General features: G+C 38.5%; 4 protein-coding genes and 1 long non-coding RNA gene across 6 annotated transcripts; 2 read left to right on the forward strand and 3 right to left on the reverse strand.

Annotated features, from left to right (window-relative positions):
- The first annotated feature begins 167 nt into the window (after positions 1–167).
- On the forward strand, positions 168–650 carry LOC140768111 (uncharacterized). 2 transcript variants are annotated; one of them, XR_012105697.1, is made up of 3 exons: positions 168–306; positions 404–552; positions 633–650. It is a non-coding gene; the product is annotated as an uncharacterized lncRNA (long non-coding RNA). The 2 variants fall into 2 exon arrangements; XR_012105696.1 differs by lacking the exon at positions 633–650 and having other exon boundaries at positions 404–629.
- Positions 651–862: 212 nt separating this feature from the next.
- On the reverse strand, positions 863–4,309 carry LOC140768110 (ras-related protein RABA1d). Its single transcript, XM_073108222.1, has 2 exons — positions 3,943–4,309; positions 863–1,690 (listed from the first exon to the last, which is right to left on the reverse strand). The coding sequence occupies exons 1-2, from the start codon at positions 4,161–4,163 to the stop codon at positions 1,258–1,260; spliced, it is 654 nt and encodes a 217-aa protein (XP_072964323.1). The 5' UTR covers positions 4,164–4,309; the 3' UTR covers positions 863–1,257.
- A 10-nt stretch (positions 4,310–4,319) lies between these two features.
- Positions 4,320–5,987, forward strand: LOC140768108 (small ribosomal subunit protein mL103 (rPPR7)-like). Its single transcript, XM_073108218.1, has one exon. It carries the CDS (start codon positions 4,460–4,462, stop codon positions 5,840–5,842), a length of 1,383 nt encoding a protein of 460 aa, XP_072964319.1. The 5' UTR covers positions 4,320–4,459; the 3' UTR covers positions 5,843–5,987.
- A 66-nt stretch (positions 5,988–6,053) lies between these two features.
- Positions 6,054–8,733, reverse strand: LOC140768106 (G-type lectin S-receptor-like serine/threonine-protein kinase SD2-5). Its single transcript, XM_073108216.1, has one exon. It carries the CDS (start codon positions 8,647–8,649, stop codon positions 6,148–6,150), a length of 2,502 nt encoding a protein of 833 aa, XP_072964317.1. The 5' UTR covers positions 8,650–8,733; the 3' UTR covers positions 6,054–6,147.
- A 1,630-nt stretch (positions 8,734–10,363) lies between these two features.
- On the reverse strand, positions 10,364–18,391 carry LOC140768107 (probable sugar phosphate/phosphate translocator At1g06470). The gene is made up of 12 exons (XM_073108217.1): positions 17,787–18,391; positions 17,518–17,687; positions 16,652–16,737; positions 16,483–16,532; positions 15,854–15,921; positions 15,218–15,318; positions 15,059–15,071; positions 14,585–14,769; positions 14,329–14,415; positions 13,531–13,625; positions 11,730–11,885; positions 10,364–10,524 (listed from the first exon to the last, which is right to left on the reverse strand). The coding sequence occupies exons 1-11, from the start codon at positions 18,215–18,217 to the stop codon at positions 11,768–11,770; spliced, it is 1,404 nt and encodes a 467-aa protein (XP_072964318.1). The 5' UTR covers positions 18,218–18,391; the 3' UTR covers positions 10,364–10,524; positions 11,730–11,767.

Here is an 18,391-nt window from a genome sequence, read left to right on the forward strand (position 1 = left end):
GGAGGAAGACAGCGCGGAAAACCAGACTGCGGCGAAGACCACCGTGTTGGTCGCCTTGTCTGAGCTCGCCATGAACATCTTCAAAGCCCTCACCTTCAAACCTCCTAAACCCAAATCCCCACCTTCTCCAACTCTACCTCCCCTTGAAGAAGTCCCCCGAAATCAACAACTCTACCTCCCCTTGAAGAAGTCCCGCCGAAATCAACACCTTCGGAGCCCGTGGTGGTGGAGGAGGAACCGCGTCCCAGTCGTACTATAGAGATTGTGAAGGGAGATACGCTTTGGGGTCTCTCTAGAGAACATGGGGTGAGCTCTGTTGCATTCCTTACCCGTCTTCCTTCCTGTTTCAAATCCGATCTTTGTCGGAATCTGATGATGGATTGCTGTGGTTTTCTCTTGGTAGGTGTCGATAGATTCGATCAAGGAGGCGAATGGGATAACCGGGGACACCATATATGCCGGGAGGAAGCTAATCATCCCGTGAGCTGTTAGTGGTGGTGGATCTTTTTTGGTTGATGGTTTGATTGTATTGATTCTGAAATGACCGTAGATGTAATCCATTAAAACTCATTCTTCGAATTAATAAGTTCGATTTTAAATTAAGAATTAGCGGTTTTCTTTTTCTTTAACAGATCGTGAATTCTTAAGAGAAAGTAGAAGCCAGATCCGACGGAGGAGATATTAGCAATGAGGAGATGGCAAATAATGTTAATTAACCAATCTGCTGTAGAACTTTGCAACCATATCCCAAAATACATACAGCTGATTACTTATAATACAAGGTAGTCATTCTGGAACACAAAAATTTCAGGTGCACAACCAAAGTTTCCATGGCAATGTTTTGCAGTATGGTACAGAAAGATTACATACACTGCAGGAGGAAAATCCTTGCACTTCATTAACACTACTGTGCTTAAGCCAACATACCTTTCCAATTTGCAGATTGAAAAGTCCCTGAATTGGTATTGTCTCACAAGCGAATCAGACAGCCATATCCCTTAATACATCAATCAATAACACCAAAGGTTTCATACCGCAACAAATTAAACGACACTGTCGCCACAAATAGCACTAATATCCTTTTCTGTAATTGCAACATTACAAGCACACTATGCTGATGCATGTACCAAAAGAACCATTAGATCTAATTCAGCCAAATTCATAACATGAACTATATAACTAAATCAAACCTAATCAACCTCTCATGTTTCAACAGAAGTAATTGTAGAAACAGTCTAACCGAACGCGGGCACTAATCTAAGTTGAGCAGCAGCCAACTCTCTTTAGCGCGGAAACATCGTCCTTTACATCAATCCTCTCTCCTTTACTAGGCAAAGAAGAAGACGCGTCGTCGCCAGCGTCAACTGCTTTTTTGCTCACGATATGATAGATCTGAGTCAGGACCTCAGCAAAAGCATTTTCCACATTTGTTGAGTCTAAGGCAGATGTTTCCATGAAATAGAGTGATTCCCTCTCTGCAAAAGCTTTCCCATCTTCAGCTGAAACAGCCACAAGGTGCCGAAGGTCTGACTTGTTCCCAAGCAATATGACCACTATATTCGGATCTGTATGATCTCTCAACTCACGCAGCCAGCGCTCAGCATTCTCAAATGTAGCACGGCGAGTAACATCATAAACTAGCAATGCACCTACAGCCCCTCGATAGTATGCACTGGTGATAGCACGGTACCTGAAGAAAGAAGACAGATGATGACTTCAGAAGGCATGCTTATTATAACTATGCATAAAATATTGTGATATTAGGCCTAGTAATAACGAATAAGCGAACTTTAATGTAGAGTTAGAGATAGCGGCAAACTAACAAGAGATAACTAAGCCAAGATGGAATTTACCAATGGTACCAGATCAAGCAGACTCTGATAGCATCACATAGTTTTTAAATTTTACAGTGTAATGCACAGCAATCAGCATCTACAACTTCTTCTCTCAAAGGAGGCGCAAAGAGAATTCATATGGAATTTAGCCATTCTGATATATTCCTCTGCTTTTATGAATTTGCTCATCGAATGCTATGAATTTTCTCACTAATCCTGTAAATCTTTAGTGCTACATAGTGGCCCAAATATTAATTTACAAGACATGCAAGCACAGAAAGTTGGATTTACTTTGGCAAATTAGTTTGCAAATATGATATTTCTTCATAATTTAGCAATGGCATTTTTCTGGGTGATATTACCCATGATATAGCTTTTGCTCTTCCGAGGAAACAGGACATAAGTTAGGGGCATACAAATAACAGTTGTATATATTCAAGGGACTAAAGCAGACAAAACCCTTGGAAAACTGACATGGACTAGAAACAGCAAATATGGGCCTAAATATCTTACTTTTTTGAAAGTATTCTTGCAACAGTTGACAAGCAAATATCTTCAGTATACATGATATGCTCTTGGTATAACTATAATTGACATATCAGCCATTTCCATATTCATTTTCTCAGATATATACAAACGATATTTGAATTTTTAAATAGGATACAACATGCTGAAAGAACAAATAGAGGGAATGAAAGTAACACTAAAGATTATTGAGATCAACCATTAGAAAAACTAGTTGAGAGAGAAAAACTATTAAAGACACATACAAATGCAACTAAGACTATTGAGTCCTTTACTTTAAAGCTGCAGAAATATTAAAGCATAAGCACATAAAGATGTTGAACAGCTGGAAACCTACACCACTATACAATAAGGAAAACCAAAAAATTAACTATGAGAATTACAAATATTTAAGCTACAATTCAGAAATAAGAGTAAATATCTAATTCAAAAAAAAAAAGAGAAGAAAAGTAGGACTTGCTTATACTTGTCGACAGAGAGGTTCCAGTGTTACACATGGATGTCAGAGATAAGGGGTTTGAAGAGTTACTAGGATCTCAAACTATATAACTAGTTGAATATACTTGAAAAGCTTCTTTTGGTATCAAATGGGGAAAAACTTACTGAAGCTATATGGTCTTAATATGATTAACTATTAGTCTCTTTTAAATATATGCACATCAGGATAGGTCTGTGCAAATTCATGTACTAAATTGGTTCAGCCAGAAGTGTTCTAGACTCCTAGAATGCTTTTGTCAGGTATAAAAATGATAACTCCTAGCAACAAAATACATGACCTTCACCTCCCGGAATACATTGAATAACATTAGTTGTTGTTTAATATCTGCAACACTAATATTTGGAGAGGATAATCTAGGACTAAGGATAAAGCTGAACTTGTATGATGCAGCCATCCAATATTATTGCATAAAGAAAATGTGCAAGGGTAGGGAAGAAGGGCTTCCTAGAAATTGTAGGGAATTATGAGACCAAATTAAAATCAGGTATAAATTAGAAAAGAAAAGAAAAATCGAAGCTATGCCGTTTTATTATATGTACCCTTTACAAGGGTGCAAATTGAACTTTTGAAGATCATGAAAATTCTAGTTAAGGACAGATAATGCGAGGATAAATAAGTTTCTCAGAGTGAATTTTGAAACTTTCACCTTTTATTTTTCTAATGGATAATTACATTGACAACCCCCTCCTCAACTAATAAAGTGGTTTCGCTCGATACCCCTAATCTCATTGATTCAGTCCATTACAAAGTCCCCCCTCTATGGATCCGTAGGAAATTGATACGTGGTTCCAAGCATTCGGCTTCATAATTAACCAAAATAACTTTCCTTGAGAAGATATGATTTAAGCTCCACTAATCACCATATAACATGAGAATCTAAAACCAGATCTAATTATACAGCTTACGAATGTATACAAGTTTTAAGCAGACAATTACAAAACTACTAAATAGTAGAACACAACCACAATCATAAGCCACCAATAGATAAAACGCGACACAAAATCCAACCAAGAAAACCAAAAGCCAAGTAATAAAAACACCAAACAGATGATGGGTATTCCTTAAAAACCAATAAAGTGTTACCTCTCTTGCCCCGCGGTGTCCCAAATCTGAGCTTTTATCACCTTCTCGTCCACATTCAAGCTCCGGGTAGCGAACTCGACTCCGATGGTGGACTTGGACTCGAGGCTAAACTCGTTCCTCGTAAACCGCGAGAGGAGATTAGACTTGCCGACTCCCGAGTCCCCGATTAGGACCACCTTGAAGAGGTAATCGTAGTCGTCTTCTGCTCTATATCCGGCCATTAACTCTTCTCTCTTCTCCTCTTACGAGAAAACCCACAAGCCCTCTGAGCGCTCTCTCTCTCTCTCTCTCTCTCTCTTAAAAACTTTGGAAGGGAAAAAGCGGAGATTTCGATCCGTTGAGGTGATGTTTCTTGTGGGGAAGTGACATGGGCCGAAAGGAGCGGCTTTAAACCCGACACGCCGTAAAGGTGAAATGACCGAGTTGACCTCATCAAAGGGTTGTGGATTTGGGGTAATTTAGTCATTTGAAGTGATTCGTGACCTTCGCGCTCCTCTCCCTCTCCCTTTCCTTCGCAATGGCGAAACCCACCAAGATCTCACCTTTCCATCTCCCTTCCATCCTCCGCCTCGAGAAGAACCCCCTCCTTGCCCTGGACCTCTTCCGAAATCCTAACCCCTCCCCTTCCACGTCGAACACCCCTCGCTTCCGGTACAGCGCTCGCTCCTACGACCTCATCATCACCAAGCTCGGGAAAGCGCGCATGTTCCCAGAGATGGAGGAGGTCCTCTCCCAGCTCCTCCTCGACACACGCGTCAGTCCCAGGGAGCCCCTCTTCTGCCACGTCATCTCCTTCTACGGCCGGGCCCGCATGGCCGACAGGGCGCACCGCACCTTCGATCAGATCCCCTCCTTCCGCTGTCCCAGGACGATCAAATCCTTCAATTCCCTCCTCGACGCTTTCCTCCAGTGCAGGAATCTTGAGGCGATCCGATCTCTTATTCGCGATGCCGACGCGGGGGAGTTTAATCCGGACGCGTGCACTTGTAACATTCTTATCCGTGCTTTCCCAGACAGCGCTTGGTTCCTATTCGACGAAATGCGGAAAAGAGGAATTCCTCCCACAGTGACAACTTTTGGGACACTAATAGCCATCCTGTGCGATAAGTCGAAAGTACATGACGCATTTAGGGTTAAAGAAATGATGCTAAACTCTTTCAACATGAAGCCCAACGCTCATGTATACACTACTCTTATCAAGGCCCTTTGTAATAAGAATGAATTGGATTTGGCTCTTAAGCTGAAAGAGGAGATGTTGTCGGACAAAGAACTAGGCTTGGATTCTGCGGTGTATTCTACTCTTATCAGGGCGATGTTTCGAGCTGGCCGGAAAGGGGAAGTAGTCGATATATTGGAGGAGATGAAGAAGAATGGAGTAAAGCCGGATACAGTGGCATATAATGCAATGATAGCAGGGTTTTGCACCGACGAGAAGGACTTCGATGCTGCATTTGAGGTGTTGAATGAGATGGAGAAGAACGGGCGTAAGCCGGATGTGGTAAGCTATAATACAATTATTGCTGGGTTTTGTAAGGAGGGAAGATGGAGGGAGGCATACGATTTGTTCGACGATATGCCAAGGCGAGAATGCCGGCGAGATGTTGTGAGTTACCGGACTCTATTTGAGGGTTTGTGTAATGCTAGAGAGTTTAAGGAGGCTGTTTTGGTGTTTGATGAGATGTTGTTCAAAGGGTATGTACCAAGAGTTGAGAGTTTGAAGAAATTCTTGGAGGGAATTAATGGGGAAGGTGATAAGGTTTCAGTGGAGTCAGCTTTGCGCAGATTGGTGGAGGCGAATGCTTTGGAGCTGAGTGTGTGGGAGAAGGCAGTTGGTGATGTCTTGAAGGATTCTCAACAGGTGAAGATAGCAGAGCTTGTGGACTCTTTGAGTTTGGATTGAATAAACATTTAGTTTGTCATCTTACAAGTGTTATATCTATTTATTTACAAGTAAATATATAATTGCTATGTCTTTCTATCTTCGAATTTTTTGCATTATGTGTAATAAGCAAGGAGACAAAATGGTTATCCATTTTCACTGAACCCTAAAATAAAATGAAACCAGAGAAATTTACTGAAATATTTCCTTCAGATGAAAGACCACATTGCACTTCAAAAAAGATTATTAAAGCATACAGCATAATTTATTCATTTAAATGTAAGTACAGCATGCAACTGGCATTACCAGTTGTCACAAATCATATTTCATCTAGGACCTGATAAAAGTGATGCAGAAGGTGGAGGTGAGTCATCCAAGTAACCAGCTTTGCTAGTAATGACTGGAGTCGTGATTACAAAATTGTAGTCAATGCTAGTCTCTACATCCATTGCACCTTCCAAGACCTTTACTACCATTGACATGGAAGGCCTCCTACCGCTATCAATCTGCAAACACCACATTGCAAGCTTGATAATTTGAATGGCTTCGTTCTCATGTAACTGCATATCGCTGCTATGATGGTCAACTAAATCTAGTAACCGACCAATCTTGGCCTTATCTTGCAATAAGCTAATTAGATGAACACTCCCTTCAGGCTGGGAGTGATCCAGGTTTTTTCTTCCACATACAATTTCCATAACTACGACACCGAAGCTATAGATATCAACCTTTTCTGTAATAATCGATGTCAACCACTCAGGTGCTAGATATCCAGGTGTTCCTCTCATTCTAGTCATCACATGGCTCTGATCTCTGTCTATTAGCTTAGATAGTCCAAAATCAGAAACCTTAGCAGTGAACGTATCATCTAGGAGGATGTTCTGTGGCTTGATGTCCAAATGAGCAATCCTTTGCCTGCACTCTTCATGAAGATAGGACAGACCTTTGGCTATGTCAGTCATGATCTTATGTCTAGTTTGCCAATCAAGAGGGACATTCTCATCTCTGTAGTAGATCCACTTATCCAGTGATCCATTGCACATATACTCGTAGACCAGAAGCCTATGGGATCGGTCGGCGCAGAAGCCAATCAACCTCACCAGATTGATGTGATGAACACTACCAATTGTCTCAACCTCTGCTAAGAATTCCTTCTTTCCTTGACCGATGCCATCCAAGCGTTTCACTGCAATCCGATCGTCGCCTATCTTTCCTTCAAAAACAGACCCGAATCCTCCTTCTCCGAGCTTTGTGCTGAACTCCCAAGTAGCTAATCTCAACTCTTCAAAAGTAAACCTTGTCGGCATTCCAGGTACTTGATCAAGATACTCCTCTTCAGATGCCTCTCTAGATCGTCTGCGTACAAACACAAGGACAAGGGCAACGATGGACAACAAAACAAGGAAAGCTCCAAGTGAGGAACCTACCACAACTGCAACTCCAGCTCCCTTTTTCGTTGTCGAATTCCTCAGAGAAGAAGTTGAGGGGATGACCTGCACCTTAATGAACGCGGAAGAGTTATAATGAGTAACTTCAGGCCGATTCGTCTGCAACGAAAAGATCTGCGACGGCAAGAAGCAGCTACCGTCAGAGACATTTCCACCATACTGGAAAAGAGCAGCCTTGCAAGAACAGTTGTTTAGACAAGCCTGTTTGCAGCTCGTCTCACTGGTCCCTTGGGGCAGTGCTGCATCAATATCGATGTAATTGAAGTAAGAAACGTTGTCAAGAGCCAAGAGCTGGTGATCCTGTGTAGATTGACAAGAAATAGAAGTCACCGCAGCGCAGCCGAGATTAGCTTGCCGATCATTCACCGGCCGGAAGTACTCCGCACTCGGGCAACTGCACTGCCCGTTCGAGCAAATGCCATACTGCCCGCAAACAGTCGGATAAGCGCAATTATCCGGGAAAACATTCAGGACGTCCATCACCATCTTCCAATCTGTCCTCCATTCATAAAGCCTCAGATGCCCATCGGACTCCAACCTCATATACTGCACCGAATCCGCCGGAAGCAAAGAGATCACCATGTCCGGCTCGCCTGGCTGCAAGAATAGCGCAAAGATCGCAAGGCTACCATTCAAGAAACTCACATACGTCGATCTATTCTCCGCTTTAGTCCCACCAATCCCTGTTTGAAAGTATAATTGCGGCGGACTCGAGTCGACAAACGCGTGCAACCCATCAGAGAGGACGGTGAGATACAAATCACTCTCTGTCCAATTCGTAGAAGAAGTGTTAGCTGTCAGTCTCATCCCTTGGCTAAGAGACTGCCCGAGAACTAACGCGTCCGTAGGGTGTTCGAAAGATTGCCAAACTGCCAAATTGTTCCTGTCGACCAACACCAGGTTGCCGGACTCGGAGACGGACATCGAAACAACATTGCGGGACGAGGTATTCGTCGACCAGACGAGGCCGCCATCGAGGTCTTTAAGGACCAAGTCGCCGTTTGGGGTAAAATGGAGGGTGGCGTTCTCTTGCACCGGGCGGTGGCGATTGGCGGACCAAACGACTTGGGGGATGGCGAGGGTTGGGTAGGTGATGCGGCCGCCGCTGTTGGCGTAGACAACGAAGACCGCAAATAAGAAGGTGGCGCAAGGGGAGGTGCAGAAGAAACCAGCGGCGAAGGAGGGGCCGAAGCCGGAAGGGTTAAGGCGGAGGAGGAGGGCGCGGATGGAGGAGCCGTCGGGGTAGGAGACATGGTGGGGGAGAGAGGGGTCGTTGGTCCAGAGAGTGGAGAGGTTTGCGATTGGGTAGTCGAATGGTTGGGAATGGAGAGTCGGGACGAAGAAGAAGAAGAAGAAGAAAAAGAAGAGGGGAGGAGGCATAGGAATTTAGATCTCTCTGTAAACTGCTTGCTTTTTTGAGAAGAGTGGAAACTTGGTCACCAAAAGCCGCCGCGTTCTGGACTTTGGGGAAGATCGACGAGGGAAATGTATATTTTATTTTGTAGGGAGATTTACAGATAATACCCTGTATTTAATAAAATTATAATATATATCTTATATTTTTACTATTTATAAATCAAGCTCTACGACTAAAAAACACCACGCCATTAGATTATTAATTAAACTTAATTAAACTATTGAGTTAAGTCAACTATACTAATAAATTTACAAAAATATCCTCAATTAAGTCATGCTAAGGATATTTTAGTTATTCTAGATATAAGAGTATTTTAATATTTTAGAAATAATATATTTCTAGTTAATAAAATATTCTTACGGTATTAATTCAAATCTAATACTGAGATTTAATCAAAAAAACAAATTTAACACAAAGTATTTTTAACACATATTTAATAAAATATATGACTTAATTTGTAAATAATAAAAATATAGGAGTTAAGCTGTAATTTTATAAAAATATGGGGTATTATATAGAGACATCGTACATTTTGTTTTTTTATTGTTATCCATAAGTTATACATTTTAATCTTATATTTTACTTATAATGTCTCACTTTCATCTAATGACAATTAAAGAAATAAAGAATATCTTATTACTTTTAATAAAAAAAATATAAAACCTTAAAATAGGATTTCTTTTCCATAGACAAGTGACAGTTAAGACACAAGGGGTAATTTTTATAAGTTTTCCTATTTTAAATTTCCGTAAATCTTTATATAATATATTATTATTCATAGGAATACTAGGACAGGGTTTGTTGATTCCTCCAATGCTCGTTATCCATTGGGAATGCAGACCGGATGGATAGTCAACTTCTCTAATGCTCATTATTTAAAAACTAGTTGCTTTTTGTTATCCTCCAATTAGTTTCACATCTAGATTCAAAAACATGTTTCAAAATACTTCCACCTGCCACTTTATGGAATAAATTGACAACATAGAACAAGCTTTAGTTTTGTTGAGCAGTCAAAAGATGAAAAATTGGGAGGAGGAGCACTCCTGCATGATGAAAAGGTCAATTCCACAACAAAATCAAGCAGTCGAGTGTCTTCATTTTCCAATAGATTGCAAAAGTAATTCAAGTCACAAAGAGCAATTAAGTAGTTGTAAGCAAACAATTGACTTCAAATTAAAGGATGTTGACCATCAAGGGCTAGATAACGACAAATTTAGACACAAAAAGCTACTGAAATTACTGTAGGACTAAGAAATTACAATCAATGTTACAGTTGGTGATGAAAAATATATGAGAAAAGGGCAGAGCTTATTCTCTGCTCATTGGTTCTGTTTATAGACTACAAGGGAGTCGATTACAGTTCTCCAAGCCTGACAAACTCCATTATGTCTTAGTTGGAGGCTGGAAGCTGTACAATTCAATATATATCAAATGCATCTAACAAAAAATAAGAAAGGGGATCTAAGGAATGAAGAAACAATTGAATGGAACATACAGAATCTAACTCGCATAAATAATATGCAATCTCTTGTACTGTTGGCTCCAATTAGCATGGCAACAAGATATCCTTTGTCCTGTTGTTAACTTCAGACTTTCTGATTCCTCGGCAGTAGCTGTAGTAAACATATGAACAAGGACAACTCATGGAGAACATCCTTTGCTTTCAGGAGATGAGTGGAAGTTTGCAGCATAAATAGTGTGAAGGCTCTCTGCTCATGTGGAAATAGAGCTATTCACATGACTTCAACTTCCGTGCGTTGTTTGGAGATGACTTGCTCCATGGCTGAAACAATTTGAGTGACTAATAATCTACAAAAAGCATGAGGGCATAATTCCTCCTGCAGAAGTCATCATAAACATCAGTGCAATCAATCGGTTGGGCTGAGGAAGCAGAAGAAAGGCATATGTAGATATCTTTGTTAAGCCTTTTGTAAGAGAAAAAAAAAACTATTATATATGCCCCACCATTTTAAATTGAATATTTAGTTGTCAAATGAAATTAATATTAGAAATGGATTAAATGTGGATGTCAAATATGGTGAGATAACATAGTGATTTCATCAATAAATAAAGAGCGGAAAAGGAGAAGGATAACTTTAAAGTACTTTTAAGTCCATATCCATAGCTTAAGGAAGAAATGCAGAGAAGCAGGAGCAATAGAACTCCTATAATATATGCCATCAGATACGAGTGCCATCCAACTAAAATGATTTAGACTAGTGAACTTTGCCAGTTTAGTCAATTTAGCCAAAACTACTTATATTTAGAAGATCAGAGTTCTTACTATAAGTCTTGGGAGAGTTAAGAGAAATATATGAAAGATTAATCTACCAAAGAATCTACTATCATGAGTAAGTATCTTTGCATCATCACCCATTATGGAATTAAAAAGATATGACATGCAACATAAAAAGATTGTCAAGAAATAGCAATAAGGGAAGCGTAAATGCCTAAATCTTCTAGGGAAACTGGCTGCATGCTAGCAGGTAATTTCCATTGCAAATTGTTGGTAAGCTGATTAGGGTCAACACCAACCATAGATCTGGGACCAGTTGGTAGTTGGCCCCCACTTTGAAAAATCCGTTCTGCGTGGCTTGTGACTGGCAGCAAATCAATTGTTTTAGATTAGGGAGGTCTCAGGGATCATGTCAGGTTTATAAGACAAGCATTATTATCTTTTCTCCTAATAGGACAGATCCTTCCTTGCACTAGTTTTACTAAAGGATGGTAAATATACTTTTTGTCATCGGCTACCAAAAGATGGAACAGAATTGAGGATCTATTTTAATATTTCAGGCATTCTCTAGAAGAGGGCTTTAAAGTTTAAAGAAGTGTGCTCAGATACATTAGCAACAGAAATAAATATTGTAATCCATCTCACACTCCTCTAATATTTAAATAAATTGGAAGCCCAGAGTGAATGAACCACTATAATTAGCTAACTCAAAGACCATCCTGTAAGCAACAGAATATGCTTACAAGGATATCAACTTTCAAGGAGTTCTCAGGTTGTTTGCTTGGAAATTATGTAAAAGGATATTACCGTTTGGAGTAGCAGCAGGGCTCCCATGATGGTGAGAATCAAGTGTCATCATCTTGAAGATCCAAGTCATCAAGGATAACATATTTTGCAGCTACATTTGAAGAGGGCCCTACTTCTTCATTCTCTATCAGCTGGCCCTTCTTGTATTTCTCGTATCTGGAATTAGTTATAAAACAAACTTACATATTGAAGTGATAAAAGAACAATTCGATCCTTCATATTGATCCACATTCGAAAAGAGAAGATACGATAGCGCTTGATCTGGCATAAACTGATGTACTAAATTAAATAGAGATGAATGAACATAGCAGATTGCTTTCAAGAGTCAAGTGAGAAAAAAAAAATGTCTTGGAAAGTCCAGGAGATCATGTAAATACAGAGATGGTGAACAGAATCACAGACAGCATCCAAATAACAGATTCAAGGGTTCTATGTTTAATATTGGATCAAGACAGCTACTAAAAGTACCAATCACATGGTACAACGAGATACAGCAAAGAATTGGGCACAGAAAATGAAGTGAGTGAAATTTCTTGAGTTCGAAACTTGAAAACAGATAATGGTCATTGCTGAATAATGTTGGTTTTGCCGACTGGATAGCAAGCCAAATGCTCTCTGAGCATTATATGCTAGTATGAAGCATGGATACATATACGGAATACGAATACGAATATGGTGATACGGTAAATCTTAAAAAATAAGGATATGATACGCATAGGATATATAGCTCATATATGTATATTTTTATATCCACACATATATATTAGTGAGCATACTTGCATTTTCATAATTGAGGAATTCTATAATATTGTTGCATATGGTAATTTGTATAAGGAGACCTCCAATTTATCCATTAAAAGAAATATCATTCATACACAAAAGTTTAGTATATTAAGCAGTCTAAGATAAAGAAACAAATTCAATTTATAAATTAGAAGAAATTGGCCAATGTAACATGATTTCCTAATATAGATTATAAAATAAACAAGTAAACTCAATCTTTTCACAAAGAGTTCTACATCTGATAAGGAATGAAAGGTAATTGTCTCCTTCAATTTAACTCATATTGGTACAAATCTCAAAAGTATCTTATAAGTCTAACAAGTATATGAGAAGTACTTTTATTTGTAAAAAAATTGGATACTTCAAGGGAGCATCCGACAAATATCTTATCTGATACAGATATGGTGAGAGTATAGAAGTCTCTGTGTTTCCTAGTTAATGCTACAAAGATGCAAATATAGGGGCCGAATTAACTGATGAGCTGACATGGAACTACAGGGCATTTCGGATGAACATAAAAATTGCACATCATAGGAGATAAGAGGAGAAAAATCTCTTTCCAGTTTGAAAGAACTAAGAATGATTGCTTGTATCTTACAGGAAGGCAGAATGTTAGCACATATCCATGACAATCATGACTGCTAACATGACATTATGCTAGGCAGTTCTGTCCACAAAAGGTATTAGAGAACAAACATGGAGTGTTCTTAGTCACAAGAAAATAAGAAACTGGGAGTCAAGTATGATATACCGCTCAGATTAAGTCGTGCATTGGATACAAAGGGAAGTGTTAGGATAAGTGTAATAAATTCATCTAGAATTAAATGTATTTCTGTTCTAATGAGGAAAGAAATCTGAAAAAAAAAATTCTGGATTTATAATTTATCCATATTCTATACTTAAAAGTGTATTAATGGTGAAAGAAAAAAAAATGCCTTTCAAATCACAAGTATCATTAAGTTGTTCCAATCTCTGAGCACTAACCCCTACATATCAGAAGAAAGGTTTGTTCACTCACTTGTACCAGTTGAATAAGCTGACACCAAGTAGAATTGTGAGAAGCCCAATCCCCTTTAACAAGGTAAACTGATCATGGAAGTAAAATACAGCAACCTGGAACAATATTGATTGAGAAGATATAAATACATTAGATTTTTGCATTTTTCAACATACCTAAGATATCATTACCAAAGGAAAACAAGAATTCGCATACCATGTTGTAAAAAATTTGAGTGATGCATTCAAAAAGAGAAGTGATAAAGTGGTGGAACAATTCACTTCTTGTTTATTACTTCTTCTGGGTTTAGCATTTAAATGGTTAAGTAGTGTTTGGCATGACCACTTCATCATCTATTCCTACCATCCAGAAGACTAAGGAGTCACCAAGATTTTGGAAGTAGTCCAATACATGAATACATGTAAGAAATGAAACCTATAGATATGTATATGGTAGAAAAGTTTCAATGTATGGGTTGTACTCCTAAAGGTGAAGAAAAATTAGGATAACCTCAAAAATATCGTAACTTTCATATATTTCTTTTGAAGAAGTAAGCAGGTTGTTATTTGAGCCTCTCTCTGATTGTTCCGTCTTCTAACTTTTACAAAAAAGAATCATTTTATGTTAGGCAGATGCAAACCAGACTACCAGACAGTCTGGCTATAATGGCCCACCATCCACCATATTTACATTTATATGTACATAAAGTTGAAGTAAAAAATAGAAAGTTAGAATGAATTTACACAATTGCAGGAAGTCAAATAATATAATGCAATTTCTTCAAGAACAATCTGAATCAAGAGTTGTGTCATCTCTTACCAAAATGGTAACAGCTTCCTTTACAACACCTGCTATTGTTACAGTTACTGCACTTGTTGCTGATACGAGAATATACTCCGTCAAAACCTGCAATTGATGAATGAGTCTCATTTACTAGAACCACTAATAATGCAATATAGATCATGTTAATAAGAAAATAATTGTTTAAGAATGAACATGTGTACATTATAACATTTACTTATGCAAGTATTGATGTATGATAGAAATATCTTTGAACCAAGAATGCAACGATTACCATGAAAAAGGCTAGAGCTCCTCCAATTAGCATCAATAAGCAACTCCGTACAATATGCCATGGATTATCAAAATATACATTTGTTTCAAAGTTATTCCAAGGATCCATTGCAAGAGAAAGGATTAAAGTTGCCACTGCCATCACGGGAGTAACATTACTCATAAGGGTAATTGGATCCTTAAGACCTGCATTTCACCAAAAGAACATCAGAATGTACCCATGATCTTGTATGTCACGTTTTTGGAGATATCAACAGGTGAAAATGAAAAACAATTTTATCGCATTTTAGGCCTAGTATGAGTCAAGTTTAAGACAAATTGCAGAAGTATTTGCTTCAACTTGCATGCAAATCTGATTAGATAAAGAAAGAGACATCAACATAGGCACTCATGTGTGCACATGAATTCACAATATCATCCTCTAGTAGATTAATAGTTTCAAATACATCTAAATAGAGCAGGGTGGACTGCTTACCATAAGCCTCTTTCTTCATGTCAAGTTCAAATCCGCATACAAGAAAACAGAGCGAAACATCAGAGTAGGAAGAGAACACTAGGAAGTTGGTTATAAAATAAAAACTTGTAATTAATACGCTTAAACAAAGTTGCCATAAACGGGAATCTATAGCCACACCTGCAAAAGAATCTGAGTCATGGACCAACGGAAGCCCGACATAACTGCAGCAAGCATAACAAAAATGAACCCCCAGAATTCGAATTCTGTCTCCTTGGCAACTGAGAAGAATATTATCAGTCAATACTATTATAGAAAGCCAACTAAAATGTTATACATTGAATTGTAACACTGCATCAGCTAGCAACACAGTGCAAAATTATCAGACAACCATATACATATGGACAACAATAGTTCAAGATTCATTAGTTTGACTTTTGAGGTCATTTGTGTAAGATCCATGCATATCAAGTCCAATAAATAGGTTTTAGCAAGAAAGAAATAATCAATTTAAAAGTACGTATAGTCAAAATAAGGTGCGACACTGATCACATTTTGAACAACTTAACCCTCTTTAACCCTAAACAACTGCTATAGTTCATTACACCATCATCTGCATAATCTTTGTCGTTTGAATGATGAAAGCAGATTCACTATAAATGGAATACTATGATGCTGTGTTTGGAATCAAACTTTTAATGTTAGCAGAGTACATGACTTGTGTGAATGTTTTGTAAACCAGCAAAACAATATAAACATGAATACATTTTGTAAAGAGATAGCTAATGTCAATAGTTTGTGAAGAGACTTACACACCTGTTAATAGGACTCCGACAGAAATAACCAATATGATTCCTAGAAGCCTGATGCTGGGAGTCTCCAACCTTACAAAGTTGAAGGCAACTTCTGATTAGCTAAACCATGATTTATTTAAAGAAATAAGGAAAACTGAAAGAGAGATATTCATTAGATCAACTAAATTATGACTTTACCCTCAATATTCATATAGGAACAAAATACTACCACACAAAAGCAGAAGACAGCGAATACCCAAGATATAGAAAATTTCAAGCACAAGAATATCATGTACGAACGTCAAGTACACACAGCAAAGAAGCATTTTGTATACTGTAATACTGGTATAATGAAAAGGCTGCCTTTAGGTCCAGCTATATTTTTCAGTTCAGATTTTCGTCTGTTGATCACAACCCCTCTGTAAAGCCACTTCAACTGGAATTATTACGTGTGACAAATAGGAGATATATGGAATTGGAAAACTTGGTATACAATAAGTACACAAAAATGTTGATCTACGAATTTGATCATAAAAGGTCCAATAAACATTTCTTCAAAATATAAATGGACAAGAGTAATAGTTGCAAATGGAACCTGCTTAGATAGAATGTAAATTACAAGCTAAATTTAGCTGATCCATCAAAACTTACCTAAATGCGAAAGCAAACAGTAGGAGAAATATCGGGGAGGCTGATTTGCACTGCATAAGATGGTTAATGGAAAAACAAGCACTGGTCAAAAAAAAAAATTCCCAACTAGTACAGTAACAAGAATGACTTGAAAGGAGATTTCCTCATAAATAAGAAAAGAAAAACAAACCATTGTTGCAAAGGTTACAGATATGAAAACAAGAGAAGCATTGCTTAGGTTTATGTCCAGTGCAGTTCCAAGAGCTGTTGGCACAACTGCAAAACATCAAGTCCATCTGTAGCATTAGTTATTAGAAAGCTTAGAACACATATGCCTTTTCTTACATCTCAAGACATAAAATAGGCAAATCTAGTTATCGTCAAGACATGCTCGATAGACTACCATAAAATGGCATAAATAATTTACTCTCAAAACAATATACGCTACACACATAAGATGTAGTGAGATAGATATCTTGGGGTATGAAATATTTACATCCAATTTTCAGTAGCTCTAATATAAGCATATCTAACATCCCGCATCTTCTATTTCTCCACAAGCAATAGGCCAGAGGCTGATCCATATTAAGTTAAAGCAATTACCAGAGGCTGAAATATCATGTAAAAATGAAAAGATCTTTTCCACTCAGCATTTCACAATAATTTTATCTAAGGGACATGAAGACATGAGAGGAAATGACTAGCAGAGTAATGATCCTTTCCTACTCCCATTGCATCATAAATTTACCATGTAAGCATGGAATTTGATTAAACAACACATACAATTGCTCGATTATAGATTTCTCAAATTTTTTAGAAGGTAATTCTGTACTATGTCACAAAAAAATCTATAAATCTTCAAAACAATGAAATTATGCATCCCATGCTGACTCTCCAAACATTATTTATTTCATTAGCAAGTAGCAATAATTGAATCCTTATCCAAAGTTTTGACTTTAGCCCATACGAGCAGAAGCAATTAAGTCCATGTCTTTCCAACAGACAAATATGTAAACCTTCTAGAATGAATATAAGGAAACAAGAGTAGATCCATACCTCTAAGGAAGTAATCCTTCCATGTCATTTTTACGCTATTGTCAGGTCCTCTGGACTGGAAGCACACAATGATCTTCGACAAAACAGCTTGTAACGTGAAGTGAAAGGTATTCATCAACAATGGGGCAGGAAACTTTCCCAATTTTTCCCCTAAAAGCGTCTTATTATACCTAAACCAAAAAAAAAACAAATCAACTAATTAATATCACTCATCTAATCATCTCACTGGCGCATTTCAACAAACAAGAAGCTGAGAACCTAGCACTTACAGCGTCAAACAAGTACTAAAGGTATACCAAACCAAGATATAGAACAGGGTCTTGAGTACAACAACCGCCGAGATGGAATTATGGGCCGCTTGCTCCAACGATTCCAGCTTCGCCATCGAATCACTTGTATGAATCCCATTCTCCACATCAAAAGAAGCGACCTTTTTCCCATTGGCATCCCCCACGTGACCATTCGAACTCGAATGCATGCTCCTCTGCCGGAAGAAATTAGATCTCGGCGAATCCCCGCCTTGGATCAACGGCAACTCGCCGTTCTCAACTCCTTCCATTGAAGTGCTCTCGCAGGATCTCCCCGGCGAGAAGGATGCATCTCTCTGGATCGCAGGGTTTGAATCTTCGAGCGCGGCCTCATCCGCGTTCGTCTTAGCCAATTCCCCTTGCTTTCCCAATTCGAGATCGCTATCCCCCATCTGTTCTCGCTTCTCTGGATCTCAAAACGCCATATAAACGTTTCAAAACGGGAGTCGAAGGCGTCTGAGATCGATCTGATTCAAGACGATATCTTCCTGAACCCCAGCTATGTTGGAATTTAGGATTGGTTTGACGACGTGAGCTTTTGGTTTGGGTGTCGTTGTCGCGGGCAA

Source organism: Typha angustifolia, chromosome 10, assembly GCF_048772165.1.
Source record: "Typha angustifolia cultivar Huaian chromosome 10, ASM4877216v1, whole genome shotgun sequence".
In the NCBI taxonomy this organism is placed as follows: Eukaryota; Viridiplantae; Streptophyta; class Magnoliopsida; order Poales; family Typhaceae; genus Typha; species Typha angustifolia.

Excerpts from the sequence above, each read along its gene's own strand:
- LOC140768107 (XM_073108217.1), bottom strand. The coding sequence starts at position 18,217 with ATGGGGGATAGCGATCTCGAATTGGGAAAGCAAGGGGAATTGGCTAAG. Across the intron at positions 15,319-15,853 it reads TGTCGGAGTCCTATTAACAG|TTGCCAAGGAGACAGAATTC; the intron begins GTGTGTAAGTCT and ends TATTCTTCTCAG. Across the intron at positions 14,416-14,584 it reads GAGCTCTAGCCTTTTTCATG|GTTTTGACGGAGTATATTCT; the intron begins GTAATCGTTGCA and ends CATCAATTGCAG.
- LOC140768110 (XM_073108222.1), bottom strand. The coding sequence starts at position 4,163 with ATGGCCGGATATAGAGCAGAAGACGACTACGATTACCTCTTCAAGGTG. Across the intron at positions 1,691-3,942 it reads GACACCGCGGGGCAAGAGAG|GTACCGTGCTATCACCAGTG; the intron begins GTAACACTTTAT and ends TTCTTTCTTCAG.
- LOC140768106 (XM_073108216.1), bottom strand. The coding sequence starts at position 8,649 with ATGCCTCCTCCCCTCTTCTTTTTCTTCTTCTTCTTCTTCTTCGTCCCG.
- LOC140768108 (XM_073108218.1), top strand. The coding sequence starts at position 4,460 with ATGGCGAAACCCACCAAGATCTCACCTTTCCATCTCCCTTCCATCCTC.